General features: G+C 36.4%; 2 protein-coding genes across 4 annotated transcripts in view; one reads left to right on the top strand and one right to left on the bottom strand.

The window, feature by feature from the left end:
- Positions 1–12,400, bottom strand: part of ITGB1BP1 (integrin subunit beta 1 binding protein 1) — a 488,766-nt gene that overhangs the window by 417,909 nt on the left and 58,457 nt on the right. The window lies entirely within an intron of this gene.
- Positions 1–12,400, top strand: part of ASAP2 (ArfGAP with SH3 domain, ankyrin repeat and PH domain 2) — a 135,510-nt gene that overhangs the window by 76,083 nt on the left and 47,027 nt on the right. For all 3 annotated transcript variants that reach the window (XM_072407555.1, XM_072407556.1, XM_072407554.1), the window contains exon 7: positions 3,030–3,115. In XM_072407555.1, coding sequence (XP_072263656.1) covers positions 3,030–3,115 — 86 coding nt within the window. The remainder of the gene's footprint in view (positions 1–3,029; positions 3,116–12,400) is intronic.

The raw sequence follows: 12,400 nt of genomic DNA, 5'->3' as shown, positions 1-12,400 counted from the left end.
GTTGTTTTTTATGAGCAGGAAATGACCCAGGAAGACACATTTTTACTATAATATTAGACATATGTAAATGAGCATACCATTATATTTTTTTATTAGATATCCAGTAGATGCATTGCCATTTATTAGGAAGAAAAAAAAAGTGTAGAACCTCCTAAATTGAAAAAAAAAGCACAGGAACCATTATAGCTTTACATTCCTTTGTGCTGATGAGGTTAAAATTTAATGATTCTTGATGAGCTAGTTGGTTATTTAGGATAACATATTGAGCTATTTATAAAGATGAATTAATTAGGAATCAAATTATGTTTTAGTCACATCTTGGCAACCATCCCGACAAAAACTAAATGACAGTACTTTAAGATGTGTATATTGCCAGGCCATAGAGCTGCAAATAAAAGATATTTCATACGACAAAGGAACATGTTGGCATTGCTGGGTGATCTCATAGTAGAAGCATAATAGATCATAGGATAAAGCAATTGTGACACGCAACATGGAAAGAAACCTATGGGAAAGCAAATTTTAAACAAAAAGGAACTAAGGTGTCTTATCTGTGTGTATCAATGTTGTATTGTTGTAACAGTTACAAGCCTAAAAACAACAACCTGCGGGATCCCTCCTACGTTCCTAAATGTCATTGGCTTGCTGATGGGAATGCAAGGAGGATTAACAAAATATTGCTGTTTCCAAACCTGTGGGACAGCCGATCTATGGGAGACCATTATGTCAAGCGTGATTGGCTACCAAGAGATACCTATAAGCCTGGAACAAGTAGTGTCAAGTTTCTGCCTCTGGTTGATCCACATAAAATATTTCTGATACCTCTCCATATCAAGTAAGGGTCATGGGTAGATCAAACTCCATGGGTTTTCAGTACCTTGTTGAGAAGTTTCCAAACATTAGCACTGCAAAAATGAAGGAAGCGATATTTATAGGGCCACAGATCAAGTCTATTTTGCAGGATGATGCTTTCAAACAATCTCTCTCAGCAGCTGAGCTAGAAGCTTGGGATGCATTCAAGTGGCTGTGTGAAAATTTCCTGCGCAACCATAAGTCTCCTGCGTACAAGGAAGGAGTTCAGAATCTGCTTGACTCATACCAGAAACTGGGTTGTCGCATGTCATTAAAAATACATTTCTTGCACTCACATCTAGAATTCTTCCCAGGAAAATCTTGGTATAGTGAATGACGAACAAGGAGAACGTTTTCACTAGGACATTCAGTTAATGGAGCATCGCTACTAAGGTTTCTGGAATGAAAGTATGATGGCTGACTACTGCTGGATGCTGTACCGCGACAATCCAGACAAAGAGTACACAAGAAAATTATACTCTAAGTATTTCTGAAGAAACAATGGTACCTGACTGTTCAGTAGATCTCTACCACAGTGTGCCTTGTTTTACTTCACACCGAAAATGTTTAAACATTAACTTCAATAATGCTTACATTTTAGTATAAAATACATGCACGTACAATGTTACCTATGATCGTACTGATAACTCAGGAACTGTACGTGTTAGGGAAAACAGATTCTAAATCTGCTCGAAAAACTGATTTAGAAAAGTTTGCTGTGGTTTCTGATGATTATCAAAACCAATTTGTTGTTGACCAGTGTTATTTTTAGGTATAATGGTGAACAGCTGAACTCTTTTTTTTTTTTATGGCCATCAGCCATTGTTTTTACCTGTATGCTAGATTCTTGGTTAAGGTAAAACACGTCAAAGACATTTAACATAGTCTGTAGATATAATGTGAGTTGTAGGAATGACTTTTTAAGCATACCGAGGTTTGTACAGCAAGATTTGAAATACAAATTTATTTGGGATACAGACTTCTATTTGGAGAGAGACTTCTCATCTCTCTATAGAATACGTTTTGGCGGATTGGTCGTATCCCTTGATTCTGCACTGGCATCCAGGTTTGATGGATGAAGTCGACCAGTATGTGAGGCGCACATCAAATATCTGAATGACTATTATTTCTACCTTAGACAAGGCAGACACAGTCAATGTCTTGTTTTCTCTTCTCTGCAGCCAAAAACTTTTATGATCAGGTCACTTAACTTTTCAGGTGTACATAGGGAACTAGTGTCCTTTGGATTGTACCTGTATGTTTAACTACTCTGTAAAGGTTGGAAATCTGTCATGTTTGAGTCCTTCTCTTATATCCGAAATGCTAAGGGTGACAAGTGCTAAGAAAATGTTTCTTCTACTGACACTTAAAAGATCTGATTAGCTATCAGTGTTAGAATGATCCTGTCCATGGCAGCAATAATGGTCTCCATAGGGATTACACATCAAACAGCCCTTTTGCTTTCCTCAAGAAAAAAAATGAGCTAAAGACTTTAAATGAATACATAGCCTTGTTCAGTTAACAAATGGAAAGTTTTGTCCTACATAAAATTTCTATATGAAGGATTTTTTTTGCTTTCTACTTGTACTCTGATTCCCTAAAATACCTGAAAAAATACTTGACAAGGAATTCTAAGACGTGTAAAGTGTAAAGTCAGCGCTGTTAACGACACGCTTTTGTTTTTTATAATAAATGCAAGCGATGCAAAAACCTTTATATCGTGTACATTAAAAATAAAAGCTTTTAAACACTTTATTGAAGTCAAATGGATTTTGCATCATCTTATTGGAGATTTTAAGTAAGAGCTCGGGGTACCACTAGCTGTCTTCCTGTCTGTATTGAAATGTATTCTTCTCCCTGGGAACCACACACTCTCTAAAAAGAAAATTTATGACTCATGAATATCATGAATTTTACATGCTGATCACAAATTGTCTGAGTTTTTCTGTCTGTTGAACCAGCAAGTATCGGAAGCTTTATATCTCTAGTATGAATGAAGGCTCAAATTGTGATTTTAGAGGTTTTGTTTGCATAGGAAAAAGACAAGTAATAAATCAAGCTGAAAGCCCTTAGAGAAACAATGAGCATTCTTACATGTAATAAGTCCTTGCATCTCATCAGGCTTCTGTAGTCCCATTTCAGGTTTATATAATTCATTGTATTTTTTTCTTTTTTAGTATCTGTTGAAAGTGAATGAAATCAAGATAAAGAAAGGAGTGGATCTACTGCAAAACCTGATTAAGTACTTCCATGCCCAGTGCAAGTAAGTGTTATATTTATTTTCAAGCATTTCATTATCTGTCTAGTATTATGGAAATATGTTGAGTCTATTCTATACTTGACCAATACAGAGGAATAAATAACATCATGGTGAGATCTTAACTGGTTTAGAGTGTCTAAAACATTCTGCAAATTTAGTGGTATTGAAAATAAGTTTTGAAATGATATTATCATCTTAAAGCCTTTTAGAGATTTTAATGTCTGGCCTCCTAAATTTGATATTTTGGATTTTTTTTTACATAATATATATAACAACTTAGAATTGAAGCTGGAACAAATAGCAAATTGCATTAGTACCTATTACAAATATGATACTCCTAGTCCATAGTCCAATTTAAATGAACATAAGGGGCATAGTGTCCAAGGTTTGAAAATTGCAACGAGAATGGTACCTGTGTAAAAAGAGAAAAACATGTATGCTTTCTGTTGCAAATATACAGTTTGAGTACACAATAACAGGCATGTGATCTCAGTAGGTGCTGGTGGGTACCAGGTGGGCACTTGTTTTCAGGGGTTTCCCTGTAATAAATCCAACTACCCAGATAGCATTAAACTTTTCAGTAGTACCTCTGGCATTAGCTGTAAGATCCTCCATTATCATAATGTTGTTTATTTTAGGCATCCATAAACCTACTGTCAGTGGTGTGGTGGATTTCCAGGAAAGGCGGATACATGAGTTGGCCGCAATAATGAGGTGTCTAATGATTGAGCCCTTATGTTTGTTCTGACATAGTATTATGATGCAAGAAAAAGAACCCTGGATCTGCAGGAATGTGATGTGAATAAGGGTGATCACTTAAATCCAAAATGGACGTAATTTGGAGCAGGACCAAAAAATGTGAATCATACTACCCCTGTCGTTCCCACAACGCCAGAATCTATCCGGAACAGAGGGAAAGAATCTGTGTAACTTTACCAGTTGTTATTTTGTTATAATATCAGATTCTAATTTACTTTGCTGATTCAGTGGGCAGAAGCTTTTGTTTGTGTCTTACTGTCATATAAAGACATCCGATACTGGTAGTAGTCATTCTGGTGAGGCAATCTGTTGCTGAGTTTTAGTGCTGGTATAAAAAAATGGTACAACCAAACCTCTGCCCCAGGAGGTCTCTTAGCATCCTCCATGGCTGGCTAAGCCCCGTATGCAAAACCATATACAGGGCCCAAGATTCTAAGAAGTTGTCACTGAGGGTGTAGCCTATGGCAAATTCTGTTTTATTATTATTATTATTAAACAGGATTTATATAGCGCCAACATATTACGCAGCGCTGTACATTAAATAGGGATTACAAATGACAGACTAATACAGACAGTGATACAGGAGGAGAGGACCCTGCCCCGAAGAGCTTACAATCTAGTATTATTGTGGTTTATAAGTGTGCCTTAGGTTTTATGTATGGGTTTTAGTGAGTTATTCTTTAAATACTGATGTATTATCTTTATTAGTACATCAATTTAAAACCTAAGAAATCATTCCCTTATTCTGTCATTTGCAATTTTGCATCTGAAAAGGCTTCTTTATAGCATGGATACAGCCTAAGATAAAAGGAGCATTATATACTGCTTGCATATGTTCCAAGGACTTGGAGCAAATCCATATTTAACAACTACTGAGAAAAGCTCTTCTGCTGCTTTGCCAGATTTAGCTGAGATATATTTGGTGTAGAATTGAAAATGACAGCATAAATCTTATTAGGAATTCCAACTCTGTTTTTTTATTCTTATTCACTTGTTGGAGTTTCCTCTATGGTATAGTACCTGCTGTAACACTTTTAAGGTTTTGTATTGCTATCAATAATATTATGTGGATTTTTTAATCATATCCAGTCACCTTTTTACATAAATCAATAGAGAGATCAATTGAGAAATCTGCTTGGGTAGCAAAAAAAAAAATAGTTTTTTGCAGATCAATTTTATCTAGAAAGGCATGTATTACGCATATCACACTTTTGAGAAGTGGGAATGTATGAAAAAGTAATCTTCCATGGTTGGCTATAAATAGCTTAGAGACCTATCACTAACACTGCAGAACTTCCTGGTGCTTCTGTGTCAATCACAAATCAACTGTGTCTGTGTGATATGGTGTTATTTTTACATTTGATCCATTTTTGGCATAGCTTCAGTTTTTTTTCTTTAGGGGAAAACTACCATTATGGCATTTTTTTGTTGTACAAAATCGACACACTGTTAATTTTTGTCCTCTTTATATATAACCCAGATAATAGTAAAATAAATTTTATTTTGACAGTCTTGGCCTGCTTAAAGGTGCAAACCCTAACTGAGTAATATTTTGTTTGTTAAAGCATTGTGCATCCTAAACACTTCCATCCATCCATCCATCCATCCATCCATCCATCCATCCATCCATCCATCCAGTTTGCAGGTGTTTTCTGTCTACATGCACACTCCAGTAATGGGTGCATGGCCTTTCTCAGGTTTGTGACAACAGTGAACCAAGCTTGCACAATATGTCGCCCATTTTTAACATGTTCCCATGGGTCCCCTTGACAACCCCATGTCCCTTCCTCTTACTCAAGCTATTTTGGTTTCAACACCACTTTACTAATACTGGTCTAGGTGCATTGCAATTATTCTGCAATTAATCTTCAATGGCTTTGAAAGTGTGTTCCTTGGACTGAAGTTTAACTTTTAGTTACAGAACAACTTTATTTCTTTCATAAAAACACATTTCTCACTTTGTTCATTACTAATATTAATGCGGACATCTACACCACCCACTTAGTTTTGTAAAGTGATTGGAATGCATCAAACTATAACAAAATTGCATTCAGAAAGTAAAGCAGAGGTCCTTGTCTTGTTTTTTCCTTGTTGGCCATCTCCCTCCCTGGCCAGGGCTGAAAGCAATATCTCTCTAAACTCTTGAGACTTTAGAAGTCAGGAGACCACAAAGAAACTGGGCATTAAAATATAGGCCAGACCAAAATCAAATTCCCCTTTCTTAAACCATACTGCAAAATCCAATACAACAAAAAATCAGCTTTTTTGTCCAAAGAAAAAACTGCATATAGATAAACCATGCACTGAGCTTATGCAAAATGGTAAAAACATTATAAACCACCAACCCCATATAAGTGAGGCGTATACATCCAGCTAAGTTATACAAAGAATATGCAAAAATCTTTGTTTAAACAGACGAGTGTAGGCCAATTTGAACAGTTAGGCTGGTTGTAAAGGTTTGGATACATAAAGTTGTTTTTAATGTTGTGTATGCCAAAAACCATTTTGTGCTTGTAGTAGATGGAGCATGATGTATGTCATCACTTCCAGAAGCTTCCTCGTGAACTGATTGGACACTTCAAAGACATGCCTACAAGATTTACCTATATTAATCTGGGCCCTAATTTATTAGAAGGGAAAATCATTTTATCCTGTGTTTAGAATGTACATGGTTGATAGCACTTCCTTCTAATGTAATTTTATTAGAGGGAGCCATCCTAATATCCTCTGAGGCTCTGAAGAACGGCCATAGCTGCTGTGCATCGGGCTGTCCTCTGCCATGTGTTCTCAATAGACTCCTGGCCTGCTTCCAGCGTCTCTCTTCCTGGATCACAGGGTTAGGCATTATCTCATCATAATTTCAATGGTGGCTCATGGAAATAACAAGGAAAATTCAGTAGAAAAATGATAAATGTTAGCGGCAGAGCAAGTCTTATTGTTAACTTTCTTCCTGCTAAACATGTAATATAATCCTTAAATATGTAAGAAAAAAATTTAATAGAAAGTCAGTGAAACCAAAAAGGAAGTAAGATCTTCTAGCCCAAAGTCTTTTATCCTTCTGAAGCTGGTGTATGGGCTTAGTAGTTCCACCACTTGAAAGAACCAGCACCTGAACATGGGGACTGGACCTGGATGCAGTATAGGGACAGGTATATCTGTCAAACATTCACTCTGACCTGTAAATAGCCTGGCCTTGTGGCACTCCATCTCTGCCATCTTAAAACAGAATGTCCCTTTTTGCAATAAAATAAACATACCTGCCTAATTGCAATTTTTTAAAAGTACATTCATCTGTCCCCATGCCATCACGGGTGCTGCCATTTTTTTTTCTCCTCTTCTGAGATACCTCCTCTTCGGTCAGCTTGATTGGCCGCAGTAACGTAATTTATACCTGTGCATGCTCGCAGGAGTTAATTTGGTCCTGGCTGACTTATTTTTTGTTCTGTGTATAAATGAGGTCCAGTATACTGGGAACTCTGTATTACATGGAGTTTTTGTAGAAAAACCTACCAGTGCTATAGCAGGGTTGAACCCAGAAATTTTTTTAAGCCGGGTGAGAAAAAGCTGCAGGCAGTTGAAAACAGGCGGGAGGGTACTGAAAAGTGCTGGTTGGCGCACCCAGCTAAAAGGGCCTGGGGAGAACACTGCATAGGATTAATTCCTATGTGGTAGACACCAATATGTCACTAGAAATCAGGACACATGCAGTCCGTGAGAACCATTGTGCCATGTCAGGATGTCCACTAGCATAGATTTGGGGCTCTTGAGCATTTAGACAATAAAGGTAGAAAGGTAAGAGTCGTGACAACACAGGCAACAATTACAGTTTGTGTAAGGGGAAACAACAATTTGTAAAGGTTTTCAAAGAAAATTGCTTACATTAGAAATAGGCTCTATGAACTATTTAAGGTCCTTTTTACGTTTGGTATCAAAAAACACTTTGTTAGCTGCTCTCAGGTGCAGCATCATTCTCCAGTTAAATGGAGCACAGTTGGGTCTTTGGTCATCTGCAAGTCCAACAGCCCTTTAATGTTCCCCAAAAAAACAATAGGATCCAGTTTTTAATGTCTCCTTGTCTCCACACCTTTACTATATAAACTGAATTGGGATGCCATGTGTTACAGCAATTATCCCTACACTTTTTTTCTTTATTAATAATATGAGTATGAAACTCATGTAGAACACCAAATACCCATGTAATTGCCTGTAGGTATTCAGTTTTTTTTTTTTTTTTTGTTAAGTATGCCTAATGAATGCTGATACACTCATTCCACTTAGCTGCAATTAAAGACGCTTCATTTAATAAACCATTAAGCTTATTTTATTACTCTGAGAAAGAACATGCATTGCTTCACTTTAGCTGGTGTATCACTTGTTTGTTTTTAACTTTGTACTTTTTATTAAAGTATGTCTAATTGTATGTATTGCAGGCATATTGTAGCTACATATTGTTATAGTGGAATCTTAAACACAGACTAGTCATTGCTGTAAATTGTCCCTATTAAGTTAATTATATGTGAGAACTACTTAGAGATGCTGTTCAAACCATAGTGCAGAAACCGTGCTAAGAATTTAAAACTGTTAAAGCAAACTCTGGAATTAAGAAAATACCATAGATAATAACCTTTTCTTATGCTTAAAGGGGAACTTTACTGAAAAAAAAATCACTTACCTTTTACTGATGACAAGCCCTTAATCCCTACACAAATGGAGCCCAGTGGGTCCCCCACTGGGTCGGCTTCTCTCTTCTTTCTGCTGGTCGCTGTTTCTCCAGTGCCGCCATCTTCTTTATTCTTAATTGCTAATTTTACAAGTTTGGTGATTATGTCACAGGTAATCATAAAAATAGTTCCTTGCTACAGTAGTAAGTTTAAAGAAAAACCAATGCAAGAACTTTTAGAGGGGAAGATTTGGGTAATGACTTTATATACTTTATTGGTACTGAAAGTATTTTTTTAGTGTACATTTATTGTAAAAGAATAAAAACACATGGAGGAACTGATGTATATAAGTGCTAACACAAAAATGTCTTGCATTCTATAGCAGCCAATCTGCTGTCATTTTTACAGCACAGAGCTAAAAGTAACTGAAACATTTTGTTGGTTTGCGATTACCTTGAAGAAATGTTTAATGGTAGTACAACTTTTATACCACTTTTCTTCTAGCAACATTAGCCTTTTGACCTATAACCACTTATACAATTAGATTTTTATACCAAAATATACAAATGGGTTTCCCATTGAAAAAAGGAAACCTAATAATACACATCCTCTCAGAAATTCACCACATTATTTTAAAGAAGTCATCTCTGTTTTGTTTTACTGATAGGATCAAAGGATAAGGAAGAAGATATTTTTCTTCCACTCTGCAGCTACTGAAGTTTATGGTCACTCGGCATGTGGTTAGACGTTACATGGAGATAACTATCATTTTCTTTCAGCCTAGACAGCTTAGATTGGACATCAGAGGAACACAGTTTTTTTTTTGCCGTCTTTGTTTCAAAATAATCCTGCTTCTGAAAAAGCAGTTTCCTTGCTAAGTGGTAAACATAGGAGGACGCAGTGCTTCTGTAGGTTAAAGCTCAAGTCTGGGCTAGACAAATATTGTCTAAATACAAGAGCCATGTGTGTTTGTACTTTAATCTTGGTAACCTTTTTGTGTTTCCTCTAGAAGAGAGCATTTATTGCTTCTTTCTCCATTCATAATATATGTGTCTTCTGCAAAGGCTAGATACAATATATGGAGAAAGTTACATTTACTATTATGATATTTTCTGGGTTTTGTAAAGGAATTTGATGAACACGTGAATTTATATCATTTTGGATATCAAGGAATAATCTTTTTGTGTCAGAAGTTCATCTGTAAAGTAAACCTATATTTAAAATGTAAGTATTTTCCAGCTATATAAGGACCTGTGACCTTGACTGGCTCTGTGGCATGGCTGAAGCCATAGTCTAATTGTGTGGGTTGGGGGGTTCAAGGTCATGTTCTCAGATTTTGCTTTGTATTAGCACTCTATTATTTTCTTTTTATAATAAAGTAAATCCGGCTGTAGGCATTTGAATGTATTGAACAAACAATGAATGATCTTTTAAAAAAAGTCATCACTTACTTTCATAGCTATAGGCACTGTGGAGTACTTCTTCCCAAATTTTCACATCTAAATCCTTGAATTTTTCTTAGCATTTCAGCTCCTACTGGCAGAACTGATTCTGTTGCACACCAAGGCGCTGGTAACCAGGAGGAGGAAAATTGATCAAGAAAGAGGAGTTTAAACATTTCATAATATCAGTGCAAAAGGCAGTTGTTAATTATGCTGCTACTTGGAGTAGTCTTCAGTAATCATTCAACCATAAGCGGTGTACAGACATCAAATTTTTGTCCCTGGAAAGTGACACTAGAATGAACAAGATGTTAGTTTTATGGTGAAGGGAGAGCAAACAGCAGGCACCCCGCTGCATCCTTCCCCATATGAAAATGACAGCAGTTGTCCCTGGTCTGTTTTGTGATCCATGGATTGCTGGCGGATCACTAAACTTCATTGGTGAACCAGTGTGTACACGCTAGTTTTTTTTTTTTTTTTTTTTAATCTACCGGCAGCGTGTATACTTAACTTTAGACCTTTGCATATTTGTTTCCTTTGCTGCTCAGAGTTCCAGGCACAGCGGTCGCCTATACTCAGATAAATGTTTGCATGGACTAAATGAGCTGAACCTGATTATATAATATATAAAGTATATAATGCTAGATATACACTACACAATTTTCTCATTATTTATTTTTTGTTTTTTTGATACAGTATAGATTGTTTTTCCCTGTGATTGTCTATGATCAATCCTTGTGATTGTTATCCTTATGAGTATTTTTTATACCATCCCTTTTGTTTTGATAGTTTTACTGAATTATGATCGATTTTGCCAAATGAAAAATATGAATTGTAACACTTAGCTCTATTTATAAAACCGGGAATCTGACATTCTTTTAAACATTCCCTGATTTGAGTTTTCCAGGTCCACATGTTTCAATGGCAAAAACGAATTCCCACCTAGGGATATTTGCCTGATTCCGTTTTATAAATCGAGCCCAATGTGGTTTTGATTTCAATGGGATGGTTAAACATTCAATAAAATAAGTTGTTTTATAATTTAATGTAACAAATTGTCACATCTGTATCATATCTGTTCGATTCATTTCTGTGAATTCTTATATTAAGTTTGGCTTCTTCTTCAATAGAACTGCCTCTACTGATATTTAATATAAAATGACAGATGGTATTAAATTTAGCAACTGACACAAGAAATGACTTAGGCATACAACAATTTCTGATTAACGTTGAGTGTTGCTAAACGTATACGTTCTTCATCTCCACATATATCACCGAAAGAAGCTCTGTCATCCTTATCCTCCCATCTGCTCACTGCTTGGCAGCAGAAGCAGAATTGTTTTTATTAGGAGAAGATCAAATAGAATCTGAAAATACATTTTTATTATTAAGAATAGGAAATGTGTACTAGAGAGATTATGTAGACATCACACACTTCACAATCAATGCCTGCTCAACAGTTGGTCATGAATATAATATTATATTATTAGGGGTATGTAATAGACTCTTTGTTTGATGTAGCTGTATCATGTAAAAGCGACAGAGCTGACATATTGTAATATGTATGGTATTAAATTTGTACAAGAACCTGCGGGGTATAATTGTTATTTGCTGCCCTTGCACCCAGCTTTGGGACTCCTTCTTCTGCAGGCCTGACATGTTCTAACACGATTGCCTGACATGCTCTAACACAATGGTCGCCAACCTTTTCGGACCTACGGACCACAAAATGCCAGACCAGATTTCAAACCACGCATGTGTGTCACTCAAAGGGGAGGAAATTTCCCCCAGAGTGACGTCATGATGCCAGAACCTGTCCAGAAATACAACCCACCCCACCGCCTGAGCCTGTGATCCATATGGGAGACATGGTCCACGGCTCTGGCCGGTGTGCCCCCAGCAGGGTTCTTCTTCTTACTCAGCTGGGGGGGTGCACCAGCCAGGGCCGTGGACCACTAAAATGTTTTCACAAACCACGCGTTGGCCACCGCTGCTCTAACAACATTTGATTCTTTTTAGTAACAGTTTTTGGGACACTCAAGAGATATTGCTATTTTTATGCTTTTTTTTCAAAAGATAAGCCCACTGACCCATAATATTATATCTAAAGATCAGTGTATAGTTTGTTTTATACTAGTACTACCTCTTGAAATCATAGAACTTTGGAAACAGGAAATATAATAAGGATGTTTAAGATACCAGATAGTTTACAAACAATGAAAGTGTTTAAATCATTCAAGTCAGTTGTTTTATTACAAACCACTAAAAGTAATCATGTAACAGCTCAAAGTCCTACATAATCTAGATTATTAACATACTGATAGTCACCCTATAAAGAATGTTACGTTTTCCTACATAATTGCATTTCTACCAACAAGGTTACCAATTTTTCATCCAAAATCTTTCTCAGGAGAATGAAGGGCACA

Source organism: Pyxicephalus adspersus, chromosome 4 (genome assembly GCF_032062135.1).
Source record: "Pyxicephalus adspersus chromosome 4, UCB_Pads_2.0, whole genome shotgun sequence".
In the NCBI taxonomy this organism is placed as follows: Eukaryota; Metazoa; Chordata; class Amphibia; order Anura; family Pyxicephalidae; genus Pyxicephalus; species Pyxicephalus adspersus.
Note: the sequence above shows the minus strand (reverse complement) of the source record. Positions and strands in the feature narration are given on the sequence as shown.